The sequence below is a fragment of the Battus philenor genome, unplaced genomic scaffold (assembly GCF_028537555.1).
Source record: "Battus philenor isolate CCGP_79_NKW_IND1 unplaced genomic scaffold, ilBatPhil1.0.hap1 SCAF_6, whole genome shotgun sequence".
NCBI lineage: Eukaryota > Metazoa > Arthropoda > Insecta > Lepidoptera > Papilionidae > Battus > Battus philenor.
In genome coordinates this window covers 14,884,522-14,904,336 of record NW_027181726.1, presented here as the reverse complement: position 1 = coordinate 14,904,336, position 19,815 = coordinate 14,884,522, and the positions used below count along the sequence as shown (strand labels likewise).

The window sequence follows — 19,815 nt, the reverse complement described above, 5'->3', positions numbered from 1 at the left end:
TTTATAGCATTCATTCCTAATGTCATTGTCAATGAATTGTCATTGATTAGATGGAATAAATTAAACGTCGTTTAATTTGTTCATCTTGGACATTTTTCATAAACAAGAACATAACAACAAAATATGGGTGCCTTGGCGAGCAGGCAAAATGCTGGAGTTGAAGAAGCCGACGTAGTGTCTAATCATGCATACAAATATCCACCTCGATCTGGTAAGTCTGACCTTTACTTACTATTTCTTTTATTGAACACAATTGTTATTGACGATATCTAATTCTATTACACCCACAAAGCAACATAAACCATTAAGTTTTCATAAATCATTATAAATGACTAATCTCACCATTTTGCATTCACCATAATACCCTTTGAAATGTTTTACATGTTTATTTCAATTTTTTTTAAATTAAATACGTATGAAATTGTGTTTTTCGAATTCATGATGAATTGGTGTTTTATTGAAGTTAATATGGATAATATACATTTAATCACAATTGAAATATATAGTTAATTATTAAACTACATTAGTGCAAAACTCTTATAACAAAAAACTTTTGTATGTAATAATTCAGAATTTGTACTTATAATGCTTATTTAAATGTTTTTATGTTTATTTACAACATAGTGATGAGATAAACATTTTTGGATAGTCCAAAATAATTACTTTTCACACATTAAAGGTATTTCATAGTGACCATCAATTTGGACCACATATTACTTCCATTAAAACTATTACTGAGTGAATCCATTTCTGTTGGGAGGTAATGATTTAAAAAGAGCTTTGTATGCATTTTATTAACTTCTTTGACATTAAACATTGTTAGATTTGTTTTGTGACAATGGTAGGTATAGTTGATTTTTTTTGACTTGTAATGTAAATATTGTAAGTAAATTATTATAACTAAATACAGACATCATTCCCAAAAAAAAAAACTTAAGTTTTTGCAAAGTAATGAAGAATATTATTACATTTAAAATTATTGTTAACTATTATGTTAATGTCATGGACATTTGTTTATTTCCTTTAAAAGTAAACATGCTTCCAAAATTTTGAACAGAGCAGTCTGGTATTTTAGGTAATTATTTTGGAAGTCATTTTATTATGGGCGGGGAAAGATTTGACACTCCTCAACCCGAAGCTTACTTGTTTGGAGAGAATGCAGATCTAAATTTTCTTGGGAGCAGACCAACTCCAGTAAGTGACTTTATTGAATTTTTAATTTGCATTAACTTCTCCACCTTACATTGTATCATATTTTGAATAATATATGTATAATAATATTCATTATTGAAGCATTTTGAAACATTTGTCAAGTTCTATATTGTACCTTTTGTGCTGGTGGTGAATTGTTTTGGCTACTGTGGAACTGTGCCCGTGGGCTATTGCTTTATGGTCTTAGTCCATCCACTATTTTGTCGATCAAAAGTTTAAAGATATAATTGTTGCTGTCTCTGTGTTATGATATTATTTAAAACATATCAATTCTAAAAACATCACATTCAAGTAATGTAGACAACCAAAATAAAAGTAAGATAAAGTAGAAAAAATAAGATTACTAATTCTTTAGCTATGGTGTTGCAATATTAATACAAGCTGTGTTGCTCTAATGAAAGAACAGGTCATGAGCCTAAATTCGGGCCTATTGATCCTACAATGTGTTTCTACAAAAAAATTGATTATTGGCATTTGCTTACTAAGAAACCAAGGTGTAATCTGAAAAATGTTGCAATTTTCAACTTACTTAATTAGTTGTCATAGCTCAACTATTTGATATAATAATATGAAATGTACTGAAAACCTAAGTTCTAATCACTTGAGGTATGTGAGCAGCAGAATGGGGAGGTACACAAACATTATGCCATCTGTTCCTAAATGATCTCATGTGTGTCTTGTCAATCATGAAAATACATTATATACCTCAGGTAATTTGCACTTCTGCTTACAGTATAGTAAATAATTAACCATTACTAGTAAAATAGTTTTTTTAAAAACATTTTTCTGCAATTTTTTTTACAGTTCCCATATCCACCTCCTCAGTCTAATGAGCCCACAAAAACATTAAAAAGTTTGGTCAACATCAGAAAGGAGTCTTTGAGATTTGTCCGATGCCCAGAACCGATGGGAAAACTGGCAGACAATCAGAAAATTGGTGATGGAATGCTTAAAACAATTGATTGTAATGTAAAAGGAACATATTACAACATAGAGTTTACATTTGATTGTGACGCTAGATGTGCCATTACAATCTTTTATTTCTGCACTGAAGAAGTCACTCCCGCTGGTGTTGTGTGAGTATTATTAATATATTATTAAACATTGTATAGTACAGTTACATTCAATTTATATTACAAAAAGGTAGAATTATTGTTTCTTGGTCGACATTTTATCTCATTGACGCCCACCACAAGGCATAGGCCTTTTCCAAAGATATCTAAAGGGGGATTTACCATAATTGTTATGCATGGCAGGCGGACTGTCAATTGTTGTGATATTATGATACGGAGAGGATGTTGCTGCCCATCCTTTTAAAAATTGTTTGTGAACAGTGCCAACCCTATATAAATAATGCACAGTGTGAAATATGTTAAATTATATTCTCAGTCATCTACTGCTGGGCTACCATGCTCAGGAACTACAGATTTTTTGTATTTAATTTCATGGCATTTATATCTATACATGTATAAAGGATTTTCACCTATGTATTGAGTTTTTATGATATCTTTGAAAGCAAAGGGATAAGAGACTAGAAAATTGGTTGAAATATTCCTATGCCAAATAGAGGTCAGTTAAGAATCAATTTTATGTAATTCTACCCGCAATGGTGTTGAGGCATTCATTAAAAATGCTTATTTTTAAGCTATAGCTTTTATAGGTATAAAACTTGACCAGAATTTTTTTTGGCATGTTAAAAAATCCCAGGAATAGATTTTATAAATTTTTACCAATTTTAAGAAATTGTGGAGGCAGCTTCAACCAGTTATGATAAATTAACTAACGAATTATAAAAGTATATATGTCTGTGTATGTATATGTATATACACACAGACACACATATGTATATATAAAAATGAATAGTTTGTCTCACTTGTACAAGCAGATGTAATTATCTATCTCTATAATAAGATATTTCTGAATAGCAGAGCAAGGTAGTGAGGTGTTTTTGTTTAAAAAATAAAGTACTGGATAGACAATACACTATAAAATTGTAACTATTATTACAATATGCCATACACTCTAACTTTATACCTTTGACAAAACAGAAATGTAACCAAGCATCTAAGTGATTTTATTTTCAAACTAAGGGATTTAAATTGATGTTACAATGACAATTTCTTCAAATTTATATATGTCTAAACATCCAATGTTTTGTTAAAGTAACAAAAAACTTTTCTTGTCTGTGATTTGAAATATCTGATTTTAATTTTATTTATTTGAAATTGTTACATTAAATTACAGGTACTATCCTAGAGATCCCACATTGTCTTCGCAAACATACCATTACAAGAAGGGTGCAAATCAGCAATTTTGTCAGATTGCACATGTTTTTGACCCTTCAAAGTATCCTGAAGAGGATTTGATATACAATGCGGATCGTGAAATAATACCTATTGCCATTTATTGTGTTGTGGACGAGGGGCAGGAAGGTAAGATTAGAATATATAAAATAAGTTGGGTACAAACATTTTACCTTTTGCATAATTTAAAGTAGAAATTATGAGTACTCCTTCTTCTTCTTTTCAGGCGAAATACGCCTACTGCAAGGCACAGACCTCCACAAATATCGTCATGATGACCAGCCTTGTGCTGCCTGCATCCATCGACTTCCTGTAACCTTAACTATGTAGTCAACCTTAATTATGAATTACTTAACTTCAGTATATCAAATATTCATGTAAAAAACATTATTTTTTATCTTAATGTTTAATGCTAATTAACTTAATGTTAGTAGATATGTAAATTAATTTTCTAATCATTTCAATGATAAAATGTTAATGGCTGGGAATAGGCCTCCTGAATAGATTTGTAATAAGATTAGTTGGAAGAGACCTTCACATATCTTCTTCCGATGATCTTAACAAGATTGTCTGTCTACCTTGTTGGTGGATATCCTACACTGTGTTTGCTGGTCTGTGGCTTCCACCTTACTACTTCAGCAGCCATCTATTTGAAATTTGTCACTTTATTTTGCTAATCAGCAGGACTATGTTAGATATTTTCATTTGACTATGGATCTCTTTTTCCTAGTGTTATTTGTTTGAAGATCCCAAATGTTTCAATTGTTTTATTATTAACAGAAATACGTCAGTCGCATACAACTATAGCTGTGATAGAGAAGCACTCTGATGGGACCTATGTGTTGAAGGCGCTGAAACAGAAATTGTTTGTTGACGGTCTCTGTTATTTGCTGCAAGAAATATATGGCATTGAGAACAAGAACTTGGACACAAAGGTATGCACACTTTAGTTACGTATAGATTATAGAAACAAAGTTATCTTTTTATTAGAAAATACTTTGGAACTTTTATTTTTTAGCAGTAACATTGGAGGGGTAAATGATTGTTACTTATGATGTTACCTATGTTTTATTTATGCAACCGTTAGTAGGGACCTTTCGTATACCCTATCTTATTTTTTTGTCTTTAATAACTTTTTCACATTTCTAGTAAATGTCTTTCTCTGCACAACTCGATATGCAGTAAGTATATTGAAGTTGTGCAGAGTTATTTTTGGTCTTATATTACTTAAGATTCTGCAATATAATACCTAAACTTCATATTATATTAACTATTATCTGTATTTTTTTGCAAAGTTACAATGTATGCATTGTCAACAGCCAAGTTCTGATGAGGAGACGGAGGATGGTGGTTCAGAATGTGTGATCTGCATGTGCGACGTCCGCGACACGCTGATCCTGCCCTGCAGGCATCTGTGCTTATGCAACTCCTGTGCGGATTCACTGCGGTACCAGGCCAACAATTGCCCCATCTGTAGAGCACCCTTCCGCGCCTTGCTGCAGATCAGGGCACTGCAGCGTCTCACTACTCCTGGATTGATGCCACCTTCCACTAACCCACCTGATGTATGTTTGTTTTTAAAACATATTTATCTTTAATTCATTTCAATTAAATAAAAACAATGAGTCATACATATTAAGCATAATTAAAGAGCCTTTATTACTATTGAGTCAATAACATAAAATCAAACTTAAATTAAGTAAATCCTATTGTTAAAGTAACAAAAGCACCAGGAAAAAGATTACTTAAACTATGCAATTAACTCTTTGAAAATGTTATGAGGTTATTTTAACTTCTTGTATTTTTTATGTGTGTATGACTATTTTTAATACAGGATTTTAAATTTCGCACTTAAATAATATTATTAAAAACGTATTATAAAGAAATTCGTTAGAATTCCAATTTTTAAAAAAAATCTCTTAGGGAATCTCTAGTTTTTAAGTTATATGTAGCCCGCACAGCTTTTCTTTTGTAGATTAAAAAAAGAATTAATGTCACTGTCCCATAGTAAAATATCGTTGGAGAGAACGCTATAAAAATAACTAAAATTTACAAGTCGAGACATATTAACGTCTGTGTACTGTTTTTGTCCATGTTTCTATGCCATCAGGTCCTCTGGTTTTCTCAAGGTAGTAAGAATAGTAATTATTATAGCCTTAATTTGATCAGACTAAGAGGTAGATGATCCTTCATGTGGCTTTTTTATGTTGATGTTACTTGATAGGTCTGCAAGTGATATTACCAAAATAACTAAAACCTATTTAAATATATATTTTAAATATAGAAGAAATTCTTTAAATAAAGAAAAAAGAAGTTGAATTTGACAGTGCAAACATGTATTATTTATGTCAGTTAATATAATTATAAACATAATTAATTATATACATATATATATAATCGGCTAATTTCGGCTTCGTAGAGAGTTATCTCTGTCGCACGACTTACAAAACGTCACATAGGTAGTGTGGGACAGAGATAATGCTCTACAAAGCCGAAATTAGCCGATTGTCTCTTTGCAAAGGTCGATGTGCAATATTTATCGCCGGGTACTGTCACAGTAATAAAAATAGCATATATAATATCATAAATATATAAAGTAATTTATATATCATATCTTAACCAGGGAAGCATGGAGAACATTCCAGCTGGTTACGAACCTGTGTCTCTCCTGGAGGCCCTGAACGGACCGACAGCGCGCGCCCGGCCGCTGCCACCACCAGCACCAGCCATCGCCAGCCCAGACACCGACACCGCTTCACAGGTACACGGAGCATCTCCACACATGTACCACTAGTGGCTCCTAGCTCACATTTAATGTTCCATCAAACGACGTGTTTGATAACACACTTAACTCTTTCCTTACCGCAGTCTGTTCCGCTGAAGTAACGGTACTGAACCGGGCATGTGCGCCGCGAAGTGTACATTGCATGGCGTTAAGCTGATATTCGAATTTCCTCATTTGTGTTACAAATTTAAAGATTTTATCGGTATATTTATTAAAAATAGAAGTTAGGATAATTCTTAGTAATTTATTTGGCTGTGATAATTCTTAAAACGGGCAAGGTTCTCAAAACACATAAACCCACATTACAAGTTGGACGCCGGTTAAATCCGTTGCTGGTACACACGGGTCGTCCAGTGGACGCCGGCTAACTCCGGCGCTAGTAACGAAAGGGTTAAATGGTCATAGAACATAGTTCAAAAAGTAAATGTAAATTAAAAAAAAATCTGATATATTCTTTTCATAATTAACCCTTAAATGCATAATGATGCAAAACTGCAAAATACTACTTAAATGTAAAATGAGTACTACACTTAAAAGTAAATGCACAGTGTTGTATATCTACAACTTAAGGTTTTTAAAAAATAAGTATAATAAATATTATATACATATTTTTTTCTATTTTTCCCTGCATTTTAGTGTACTTATCTGCCAGGTAAATATATATTTTTTTAATTTATACATATAAGCCATGCATTTAAGGGTTAAGTGGGAGGTTAGAAAACAGTTTGTTACCTGGACATCTCGTCAGTAAGAGTGGAACTATACAGGCCGCTGAGATCCTGAACCGCTGCAACGTGGAGCGCAGCTCATCCACGAGCCTGGGCAGCGGTGGCAGCCGGAAGGCGCGCCGCGGCTCGAAGGACGCGCGACCGCCGCAGCAGCCTCTCACGCCGGAGGTACCCACATTTACACGCGACGTACAGACATATTATATACTAGCTGTGCTGTGACCCGCGACTTCGTTCGCATGAAATTTAAAATCAAAAATATTTAGAATTTTTTTCGCATATTTCATTTATTGCAAACGTGAAAATCGTATATTCCTTGAAATGATACATGTATAAACTCGCACGCAACATATTAATGATACATGTTTGCGTGCGTGTAAGAGTGTGTGTGTGTGCGTGTGTGCGCGTGCATGTGTGCGCGTGCGTGTGTGCGCGTGCGTGTGTGCGTGTGTAGTATATTTGTAATGTTTTTGAAGTGAAATGATCTGGTTATGGTCTGTCTTCGCAGTTCCGCATGTCGGTGCTGCTGGCGCGTGAGGAGGAGTCGAAACGCGCCGAGGAGAAGGTGGTGGCGAGCAGCCCCCTGCTCTACAACCACAACGGGATCAGCTCCAGTGACAAACTCTCAAAGGTATCACATTCTTTTTAACAATTATCGTTAATCTCGTGTTATTGTGAATTTAAAGTAGTAGTAGGCAGGACACATGCAAAACAGATGCCAATTGATCCTTAGGATAGTGGATTGGAGACCACAAATCAGCTAGTGCAAAGTGAAACTTTCACCCACAGGTGGTTGATAGACTTGAAAGCCGTTTTCAACCGGTCTTATTGCAAATATATGAGGCCCATGGGTGAGGCCCATGTCCAACAGTGGGCGTCGACATTATTAACCGGTTCTGACATTGCCAGTTAGAATAATTTTTATTTTTATGTTAGGGTTATATTAGGTTATGGTTAAGTTTTGGGCCTTTCGTATACATCACTATATAATGATGATGAAAGAGAGCCTCTAGACGGCAGATGGCGCGACTGACATGAGGCACACGTGGTATTTCAAAACAGATTAATCTCCAGATAACCATGCTAGAAATTTCTTTCACTGATATATGGTGACCAGCAATTACATGTAATAAGTTGTCTAGGATAAAATGACATATTTAAAAATTTTTAAAAAGATTTTTTCTTTATTTACTGTGCCCGCGACTTCGTCCGCGTGAAATTTTACAAATAATAACTATTTATTTTATTAAGTTTTATTTTCGTTTAATAATTTTTTTGAAATAGAAGCAGCCTAAGTTACTCCTTGATAGCTACCTAGCTCCTCAGCTACCTTCCAGTTTAAGTCCTGTCAAAATCGGAACACCTAATTAAGAGATTAGCCGGAACTAAAAGACTGACAGCGAAAACATGTGATTTTGGTATATCTACCGTATAAATATACTTGTGCATAAAAAGCGGTTATTTGTAAAGGTAATAAATGTCTTTGAGCAGTGGTAGCTCAACGGTAAACAGAGACTTGCAATCTTATGTTGCGGGTTCCATCCGGGTACAGTATATAATTCACACTTTGTACGCTATTTATATAGAATTTTCGAACGGTGGGCAGCAGCGTCCTCTGCGTACCAAAATACCATACTTTGATCTCACCCGTCAAGAGTGGGGATTATGGTATATTCTCCTGAAGATATCTTTGGGGGTGGGTTTATGAGCTAAAACGACGATGATGTAAAAAATAATTTTATAATACATTAATTTAAATCTTCGAATTGTTAACAGAGTTCTTTGAACTCCCACGCGGCGACGGAAGGCGGATCGCGTGCAGCTTCGCGCGCCGGTTCCGTGGCGTCAGTCTGCCCGTCTGATGACGAGGCGGCTCCGGCGCCGGGGGCGGAGCCCGACAGCGACGCGGAACGCCGCTCACCGCTGTTGGCACCGCAGGCCACGCCCACTCTCCCAGTCAACGGAGTACGTATGCGAATACGCACTCATATTGCAATTACGCATACTAAACCTGTTTATCTATTACACACATATGTATATATTAACGTGAGCTTCGCTATAAAATCGAAACAGAAACGGGGAGATCCACAGAAGAACGAAGATCACTGACGTTGCTCAAAAGCATGTCTGTAGTCGCAGTGGGCGGACACATTGTTCGTGCAATCGATATCTATTGGGGTTGAAAGGTTCTCGAATTCCGACTACGAGCCGGTAGATGTGGCGCGAGGAGGCTCCCATTAGGTAAACCAATGACATTCAAGCAGAGCGCTAGACCGGAAATGGTACCGATCTTTGGGGGTGGCTTATGCGTTGCAGGAAAGCTATGGGGGAGAACTATATAACACCACTAGTAAACATCCTACAACTGCAATGAAGGTGATGATATTATATTCCACTACAGGTGCTACACCTGATATCAAGATTTATTTGAACCAATTGGTTCACATTGCTGAAAGCGTTATAAGTGACCCTAGAGTTTGGAGGCTTTCAAGTATCGTGAAATATCTGAAGTCCACTATAGCATGTCAGAAGATGCTTTATGCAGTCCGCTTCCAACGAGCATATTGTAAATCTGTGAGAGAAGCAATCTATGAAATGATAATTATACATGTATTATATAATTCTTTGTATCCAGTATGAAAATTTCCTTTATTTAATCTTGTAAAACAAAGTTCTTGTTGAAAAATCCTATAAGAAACATGTGTTGTACGTAGTGAACAGTGGTTGAGTTCTCGTAGGTGCTGAAGAACAACGGCGCTGCGCTTCGTCTGGCGGCACCGGCGCTCGCGCACATTGACGACACCGACACCGAGGAGCCGGACCCCGCGCACAACTGTCAGTAGCTAGCTTTACCTACCTACACTATCATACCTCTACCGCTGATCGGAGGACTGAACGACGAATGTCTTGATTTGCATTGGCGGCGGAATACAAACACATACTGAGTTAATATAAAAAAGCACAAGTTTATGGTTAGTGATTACGAAATAAAGATGCGTTTACATCAATGGCAAAAAAAATTTAAATTTATTTATGATACTAAGTGAATAGTTTTGAACTATATTAAAAATTTTTGAACTATATTAAAAAAGGTGTACTTGCATTTTTATTAAGGGAGGCGTGAGGATTTTTAGATTTATTTACAATTGAGTCCACTACAATTATGTGTGATGTTAACTTTGTCGACATCACTAACACGTTTTTGGTGATAACTTCTTTATTATTTGTACTGCTTTTTTTGTTCACTTTACAATTAATTGTTGAGGAACAAGTGATATTGTCAATTTATTATTCTTCTTTATCTATCTCGTAGATTATTGGAAATTTTAAAAATAAAACCTCATTTGTATATAATAGGGTTACCGGAAAGTAATGTCTTTTCTCTCGGCTTTTTTCAGAAAACTTTTGATTTATGTCGCTTCGGCATTGAACATTTTTATACTAGATGGCAAAATTTATTAGAAATGAAAACTTGATAAAAATGTAGTCGTGTGAATTTAACTTAAGAAAGCGACATTGCTTTCCGGTCCGCCCATACAAAATACTTTAATAAATATATAATTAAGGCCTCAAAGTATTCCGCCGCCAGCATATATATAGCATACATTGTCGAACTAGGCTTTTGTAAGCAGGTTACAGTAATGCGACTCCATTTAAAAATATCTACATCTGCCAATACGTGATTATTGTCATGGCCGCATCCATTCCGAAACTGCTTGTTCGAACTTTATTGGCATATTTGATTATTTTTAACATAACAACTAATGATCTTTATAATCTGTGGCAGAGATAATAATAGACAAAAACGAATTTATATCTAAATATATTTTCGTACAGATAATTAAAATATTGTTCATATATCGTGTACAGATAAAAAATGCATGATGACATTGTTATTGATAAAAATTTAACAATTTAACTAATCTAAAAGTGTTTTGAATTTAAAATAATTTGGAAGGATTCTATTTGCATGTATTACATATTGGGACAGCAATTAACATGTTTCATGTTTGCTCTAAAAATATTTAAAGCTTTTATATGTAAGATAATTAAATAATCAAGGTCAGTAGAAGAGATTCGACAATTTTTCTGAGTCCTGAGTCCTTGCAGTGGGTGTCTAGCTGACAAATGAATTTTTGAAATTTAAAATTATTACAAAACAAAATCCAATATAGTGAGAAAAATATGCACCGATTTTCAATATAAACAAAAATTAATGGGTTTAGTTTATTATGAGTAGAGTTTTTGTAACCATTTTTTCCTAAAAAATTAAACTATTTTTGGCACCAAAGCCTAGACGCGGGCAGGGCCAAATGATATTCTAACTTTTGGTAAATGTTATAGACGGTCCAACTAACTTCCTGATGCCCGGGAGTTTTAAATGATAATTTGACCTTACTTCTTGATCACAATAATATATCTTGAACCTAAGGCGCGAAGGTCATCAGACATGGCTTTATTGAATGAGTTTCGTCATTGCTTTGTGAGCCTGGTTCACGTTGAACTGGTGTTCGGGGGCTTGTTGGTTATATCTGGTGTCCGCTGGTCGGTTGGCACGCAGCGCTGGGCCGGACGCCGGGCGGGAGCTCCCCGGCGGGTGAGGAGTCGGATTATTTCACGCCGGAGGAGCCCGCCACCACCATCCTCACCGGGCCGCGCCTCTCCAGGCCCGTAAGTGAGCCATCGCATCGTATCGCATCGCATCGCCTCGTTTCGCTTACCTACGCCATCTTTGTTTTGCGCATCGTGCATTATGATTTTATATTCTTTGCATCCATTTTTATTTCTCATTGTGCTCGTCCAGTTTTTTTATTTAATAATAGTACGTAGCCGGGGTATTTTATGTCTGAATTTAACAAAATCATTAACGTTTTATACTGTTTTAATGCATTTAATGTGTGACATTCTTAACGTGTGAACATTTGGGTGTAATATACCTCTGCAAGTTCCTAGTTATGACTGTAGACCCGATATCGTACTGTCGCCCCCCCTGTACCCTCCTGGTTCCTTGCAGGAGGTCACCAGTGCAGTGGAGACCGCGCCGCAGCGCTGGGCCTTGCCGCACCACGTCACATCTTTACCAGGTATCTGTGCTATCTGTAAATCTTTTATTTTGGGAGGGATGATATCCTGCCTTCTTGGAGGAGACCAAAGTCGTGTGGTAGTGCCAGCTAGACCTCTCGCAGCATCCTCGCTGTGCCGAAGCTTAAAGAGACCACTTTGTGTTACTGCCTTTCCCGGCATCATCGCCTTATAAATTTTTATTTTAACAGTTTTTATAAATATTTACGTGGATGTACACTCTGCATGTTTTCCTTAAATGTCATTTATAATAAAGTTAAAATGTTCTCACCGTTAGGTGAAATTACGTATGATGCAAAAAAAAATATTATTATTTTTTTAATTTCACAAACTAAACTTTGATTTCCTGAAAAAAAAAAAACCTTTTCATATATACAGGACTATTGGTTGTGTGTGTAAAAACTTTAAAAGGGACAATAAATAGCTCATTTGTCATCAAAAATCCATATAGATATTATTCACACTTATTTATTTTCAACCTGCCTGTATGAAGTAGCACTTCAGGCAGTACAAAGTCAGCAGGAACAGATAGTAATCAATAATTCATTTTATTGTGTAGTAATCGGAATTTTAAAAATGCTTTTTCTTACTACAACGTTATTACGTTGTTTGTTATTTCTAATTCTTAAACTAAACCATTATTATTTGAGTACAATGTACCATACAATAATTGACAACGAATGAGCCATACATTGACCCCTAACTTTTTAATTATATGCAATCACTCTTTTAATATAAAGAAATAGTCAAAGTTGCGGCCAGCTCAAGACCGGTAAGGTTTCAAAGGAATACACCGATGATTGACTGAAACACACACACACACGAGTTGCGTTATAAATATGTTTATTGATATTATGTATTGCAAAATGTGTTTATTACGTAGGTACTCCACTAAGCCAGTGGAGCGCCCGTTCGTCAGGAGAGTCCTATAGTTCGACGTCATCGTCGCGTCAACTACTGGCGGCTCCGGTTCCAGCGGACGCGACCTGCTAGCGGTTCGCCCCCTTGCGATTTCCTCGCAAGTCGCAGCGCTCCTCGCGCCACGCCCCCTGCCTGAGTTGTCACACTCCCGATACACCGCTGCCTCCTTTCTAACTCTCCCCTTTGCGGTAATATATTAAATTTAAACGGGGATTTGTGAATTTGGACACTGGCAACTTTGACATCTTCCTTATTTTTAGTCTGTGGTATTAACAATCTATTTTGTTCTCTTATAGACATAGATAATATATATTTAAAAGACTTGAAGAACTTGGATCTGATTGACAAATACACAAAAAGTGGTTTAAAACTAAATATTTTACAGGTGAATTAAAAATGTTATTCGTATTTTAAGTTTACTTGTAAAATTGAATTTATTAGATGGTATAAGAAATTCAAATTGACGTATAAATTAGTATTTAAAAGCATTATTATATATTTAAGTATTGAAACATATAGTGGTGCGCTTGTTGCTATGTGTAAGTTGAATCGTGACGTAAATATCTGGTAACAAATTACATGTAGGTAATTTTGTAGTTAGATTAAGTGTTCCATGCGACATTGACATTTGCATTGCACTGTTACGGAAGAGCTATTTCACTCTCAATTAGATGTATGCTCGCTCTTTTATAAAATATATATTAAATAGAATAATTAATTGTTAATGACATTTTAGTATACTTAGTGTTGCCATAAATATTGCTATAATATTTTTTTAATTTTATAAACATTAAATATTAAACATAAAATTAATATAAACCGTGAAAAGTTTTTGCAGCCTATTTGAAGTGATCTCCATTGGCTACATTGAGGTGTTTCACTTCACGCAATATTTCTATAACAAATTTCTTCACTTCCAATCGCATAGATTGTTTTAAGAACTCAAAATTAAAATGGCGTTTAGAGTACTGCGTGGTGGCATTACTCTTTAAAGTTGACCATAAATCTTAATCCAGTGGATTAATATCAGGACTAAATGACGATCAGTCTTCAGCACCGAAGAAGTCTGGAACATTTAATTCTAACTAAGATTGGTTGGATCGATTCATTCGTGGTTTTTGAACATTGTTTTATTAGGAGCCTTAACTACCTTCTCAAGATTGGTTTCATAACATCGGATACACTTGTGTGTATATTCTTCACAAAAACATGGTTCGGTCACTCCATAGATAATAACTATACCATCACTAAAGTCAAATAATGCCTACATTGTACTCTGTTGGCTAATTGGGAAACTTTACAGTTTTCAGCATGAATACGGTCTATTATGTTAAAATATTGCATAATTTTTAAAATTTATTCATAGGTAAACAAAATCTCTTAAGTTTTTTTTTTTTTATTTTACCACTATATTCTTTTATTTGTCATTAAAGAAATGACCAATGGATCTCTTATAGGCTGCAAGTTTTAAATTATCTATTAAAATACTTGACATGGTTTTAGTTTTTAACTTTATCTCCTCAGATAAAATCTTTTACTTTCGGATAGTATTTCTTGGAATTCTCACCCTGACTGCTTACTATTTATTGTATCTACTAACAGCTCGATACACAAACATTTGATTTATACCAAACATATAGAGGGTTCTAAAAATTGTATTTAGGACCATACCTACTTCATGTAATGCAATCACAGCGATTCGGTTCACTTTGTCACCACCCTTCATTAAAACATCACAAAATATTTTACAATATATTGGCGCGAAAGTAAGAAAACACAATGAATAATCATATAAAAATGACAGATTCCAAATTCAAATGTAGTATATTGCATATTTTTAACTATGACATTATTTATGGCCAGACTAAGTATTCCTATTGCAGCTATATACGCATTTATGAATTTCGATGATAGAAATTAAGTAAAAACAAGAATAAGTGTAAACACCAAATTGTATTAGTTTGATTAGAGATTCGAAATTCGAATAAGTATTTATGTAATTTGAAGGTATCTTTTTTTAGAAGTAGTGAAGGTGGTTTCAGTCGGTAACTAATAGAGTTAACTGGAGGAACTATTTTTTCAAAGTACCTGCGTATTATTCAAATTTATTATTGTGTACAAAAGTTCTTTCCATATAAAGTCGACACATAAATTTGTCAAAAAAAAATTCATTTCAATATCCTATAATGTATTATATATAAAATTTACAAAATCATAACACTGATCTTTTTTCACAAAATTAGTTTAAAATAGTTGTTCTAATGCGTATTTATAAATTGTTTTGGAATTATGGCAGGATATGTATCTCACAGCTAAATATAGAAATAAGTTACTCTATGATCATGTATTTAAACAATATTAAAAATTAAACTCTACTTATATATTTCTTGTTATTATAATAAAAAAATATATTATGACAGTTAAAAAATATTACAATGATTGTACTGTTTATAGGACATGATTTATTTACACTTTTAATTAAGTGTGAAGTAAATTTATGTATAGGAAATTGATTATTGTAATCTATTTTATATATGTATATAGAGATGATAGATAATTAATGTTAGGGATATAGATTCTGGACTGATGACGAGAGGCAATCAAAGTAGTGACGTCACATTCTTAATGGGTGGGTAGATCGACTAGCCATTGCGTGCAGCAAGTTACGGGAATTCCCCGCGCCGCAATTGATCGAGCGAACGTTATGCAATCGTAAATTTAAATTATGAAATAATATCTAATTAAGAACACTAAAACGTATTATTGTAACCTACAAAAATGTAATTGTTTTTAGATTTAAAAAAAATCTGATTTTACTAGGAGTAAGAATGTCATAATCATAATAATTTCTTTTTTGAACTGTCTCTGACTGCTGCCCAAATGGCATTTGATTTTGCGTGTTTGAAGTGGCAGTGTGCAGAAGGAAGCTTAAGGCGTCTTTTAAGGTAGTGAAACTCGATGTTTGTTTGATGAAACTACTATTTTGCATTGAGAGGACACCAAGGTCTCGCAGGAGTTAGCGCTGGAAGTAGCGAAAAGAATAATTATAAAAAACATGTTTTACATAACCCTTGTAAGAAAATTGTAATGAATTTACTGGCATACGTTTGATTAATTTAAAAATAACGAAAAGTAATTTATTATTCGTTATTTATAGCACTTTATAGTTATAAATGTAACATTTAACGTTACCTGAAAAAATGTTATAATGTTTGTTGATCATAGTGTTATGAAACATTATTAAAAACATAAAAAATACTTAATTTTGTAAGGGTGATTATATTAATTTACACAGTACATTTAATTGCTGCAACAAACGCGTTTTATAGTAGTCAGTAGTAGTAAATAGATAATTATATCTACAGATATTAATTCAGTTTTACATATTGCCTAATTCTTGCTGATATGAAAGAAATTATATCTAGAATCTTAACCTAAGTTCAAACTTGCCCCTTGAATAATAATATTGAGTTTGGAAATCAACTTACAGCTTTGCCAGACTGAATTCATCTGAGACACAAATTCTTATTTATTTATATGGCAACTTTTACATATACACAGATTAAAAATGACTTATTGATTAACATTTTGACAGCTCAAGAATCTCTTATTACTAACATTCCAAATTTAAATTTATACCTGTATATGTTAATTTTTGTGGTTGTTTTACAATTTTTTGAAACTTTTTTTTTAATATAAAACATATAAGTAAAAATTCGGAACTGCAGTGTTAATTTATCATCACGATACCTTATATATTAGTGATTAGTTAACTAATTAGATTTTAAGTGAACATGTAAATAAATATATTGACAATATATCTCCATTCCTAAAATGTGTTTATCTACAATATATTAAAAATGAAAAAGTGAATTACTATTCTTATTTTATTTTATTTTTAATTTATCTTAACACGTCCACCTATAAAGTGGTCTGTTGACCTTGCAAATATCGTCGAAAAATGCTGGATACAGGTCGCTTCCAACCTGTATACTTGAATATATTTATAGATGCAGTATCTCATCAAACTTGTAAGCAAGTGAATTAATTTTAAATAGTGTACAGTATCCAGCGATAAATATTGCACATCGATCTTCAGAAAGAGATAATCTCCTAATTTCGACTTCTTAGCGCACTATTTCTATCCCACACTGCCTATGGAACGTTTTGTCAGACGTTGTATTTCCTGCGACAGAGATAACGCTCTACAAAGCCGAAATTAGCCGATTGTCTCTTTCCAAAGGTCGATGAGCAATATTTATCGCCGGGTTCTGTATAATATTTGGTAGGGAACGGGCGATGCAGTGTTATGCAGACCATGTTTAGTCGACGTTTACTTACCACAGTTAAATTTAGAAATAACCTAGACGTTTCTAAGTTAATTTGGCGGGAAAATTAAGAAATTATCGAAAAAATATACCTTCCCTCTGATGCTTGAATAGTCCGTTTCCTTTTCCACGAAGCTCTAGGCCTCAGATAGAGGACTTCCATCATCTAGTGCAGTGCTCCCCGCAACAGGTGTGCTGTAGGTTGGATACAAGTGTGCCACGGTAAAAATTAGTAAAATATTTCATAATAAATATTGTGTATTTGAAATACAATGGCACGTTACATATGTGCTACAGGCGTAAAAAGGTTGCGGAACACTAATTTAGTGTATCCATTATTTTCATTATGTAAGCCAAGAAAAGCCCAAAAAATAAAAACTGTATCAAATATTGGTCCATCTGTTGGGATTAGTTGCAAGCTCGACTTTATATTGTAGACTCATAGTTATAACTGGGGCAAATAATCAAGCTAGGGAAATCCAACTTCGAGTGTGCCTCACGAGTGATGACATGGTCTGCTATTCTGGGCTTCATTCACTATATTCGGGATTTTTCTTCATGATCGAATCAGATTCATAGAAGAACGGAAGTAAGTAGTGGGCAGGTCATATAGCGCGGAATATATAATAGCTGGTGCTTTAAAAGTCCTGGATTAAGGATCACGGATAGGGAAACTCAGCACAGGATATCTATTTAGACAGATATCTTTTTCAATTGACAGATGCTAGATTCAGGCCACTTCAAACCAATCCAAATTGAAATACTCTGGCAAAGGCCAATATTCAAGAGAGAATGTCTGATAGCTGAAATAATGATGAACAAAGCCAAGAATAATGTCAAAATAGATATATATAACAGAATTCCACTTACATGTGTTGAGTCAGCGACACATCTTCAGACTCATAGGACTAAGAGATTTGAAATTTGGGTGGAATATTCCTTTCACCAAGTAAGAGTCAGCTAAGGATGGATTTTACTAAATTTCACATGTAAGTGGGGTTGGTGGAGGTTTTCATTATATTATATAAGCGGAATGAGGACTAGATTTAAATAAAAACAAATACTCTTTGTTATTAAACATTTTTACTAAATTTTGCAATTCAAATACTTAAATCGTTGCACATGCATCTTAAAATATGCAAAATTATAATAATTTTCACATAAAACACTTACTTAAGAAACTTATCTTAAGAACTAAAAGATGTATTATCATTCTATCTCTGATAAAAAGCCAGGTTAATAATACAAACATTGCAGGAAACAATGAAATAATTGTTTACATAGAAATAAATGTAATAATGGCCAAATAAAATTTATGTAGTATGTTATTTGTAAAATTGTTAAAATACAAAAATATAGTCAATTTATAATATACATTATGCATTCATTTGCAGTAAGTAAAATATAATTTTAGAATTTCTCTAGACCAAATTGGCGTTAAAAAGAATCGTAAGTAATAAGAGCAACTCATTGTGCCATTTTTAAGTCATCTCCACTGCCAGCATTAGTGACCTTCTTCATAGCTTGCCTTCTAGCTGCATATGAAGACATTCTAGATAAACGGGCTTGTCTTTGATCAGCCGTTTCATTAGCAAGCCTTTTAGCTGCATATGCTGACATACGAGCCAAGCGCCTAGCTCGCTGCTCGTTGGTTTCCGTCGCTAACCGTTTCGTTGCATAGTCAGACATACGTTTCAGCCGTGCAGCACGGCGTTCCGGGGTCTCATTAGCAAGCCTTTGTGCTGAATAGGCAGACATCTTCGCAAGGCGTAACGCTCTCTCCTCATAAGTTTCATGTTTCGGCCCCGCACCTTTTCGGCGTCTTTTCTTTTTTACCGTATGTAATAATGGATCTTCCATTTCAAAACATATCTCCGTTTCTTCAACGGTGGTTTGCTCGTCTTCTTTTTCTATTTTTATGTTAACCAACGCATGTCTTTGTTCATCGCTTAAAATATTTGTTGAAGTCTGTTCACTTTGCTTCACAGGTTTTACGGTGGAGGTCCATTCGTCGTTCGACTTGGATATTACAATTTTCTTCCACGAACTACTATTTGATTCATTAAAATCACCCATACTGATTGTTTACAGATAAAGATATCCAAAGAATCATAGTATATAGTTAAGTATCTAAAATAAAAAGTTTTTAAAAATCAAGCGACGCGAGACATAAAAATGCATGTATACAGACGCTTTAGTGACAACAATTCAAATAACTCTTACATGTTATGTAGATATAACTTTTACTTATTGTTAGACATTAATCCATAATATTAGTTGTTAGCCCATTTCCAAGGTCTGTTTTCTCTTTAATAATTTTAATTTTGAAACAAAAGGTAGATGTAAAAGAATATAATAACATGCGAACCATAAACCTTAAACTTTTGACATTTGTTTAGTAATTTCAAATGAGTATAAATGAACTTTATTTCCCATTCACTTCCAACTATTTAGAA

At 34.1% G+C, this 19,815-nt stretch overlaps 2 protein-coding genes across 3 annotated transcripts; one reads left to right on the top strand and one right to left on the bottom strand.

The window, feature by feature from the left end:
- Positions 1 to 8: 8 nt before the first annotated feature.
- On the top strand, positions 9 to 13,449 carry Mrgn1 (Mahogunin ring finger 1). 2 transcript variants are annotated; one of them, XM_068773489.1, is made up of 14 exons: positions 9 to 211; positions 1,076 to 1,194; positions 2,017 to 2,288; positions 3,457 to 3,644; positions 4,296 to 4,450; positions 4,835 to 5,080; positions 6,139 to 6,276; positions 7,068 to 7,196; positions 7,537 to 7,659; positions 8,805 to 8,993; positions 9,767 to 9,863; positions 11,590 to 11,713; positions 12,054 to 12,112; positions 12,994 to 13,449. In XM_068773489.1, the coding sequence occupies exons 1-14, from the start codon at positions 124 to 126 to the stop codon at positions 13,101 to 13,103; spliced, it is 2,037 nt and encodes a 678-aa protein (XP_068629590.1). In that variant the 5' UTR covers positions 9 to 123; the 3' UTR covers positions 13,104 to 13,449. The 2 variants fall into 2 exon arrangements, with proteins under 2 accessions (XP_068629590.1, XP_068629589.1); XM_068773488.1 differs by lacking the exons at positions 11,590 to 11,713; positions 12,994 to 13,449 and having other exon boundaries at positions 10 to 211; positions 12,043 to 12,115.
- Positions 13,450 to 18,560: 5,111 nt separating this feature from the next.
- On the bottom strand, positions 18,561 to 19,728 carry LOC137930544 (zinc finger protein 821-like). The gene is made up of 2 exons (XM_068773836.1): positions 19,583 to 19,728; positions 18,561 to 19,489 (listed from the first exon to the last, which is right to left on the bottom strand). The coding sequence occupies exon 2, from the start codon at positions 19,433 to 19,435 to the stop codon at positions 18,827 to 18,829; it is 609 nt and encodes a 202-aa protein (XP_068629937.1). The 5' UTR covers positions 19,436 to 19,489; positions 19,583 to 19,728; the 3' UTR covers positions 18,561 to 18,826.
- Positions 19,729 to 19,815: the final 87 nt, after the last annotated feature.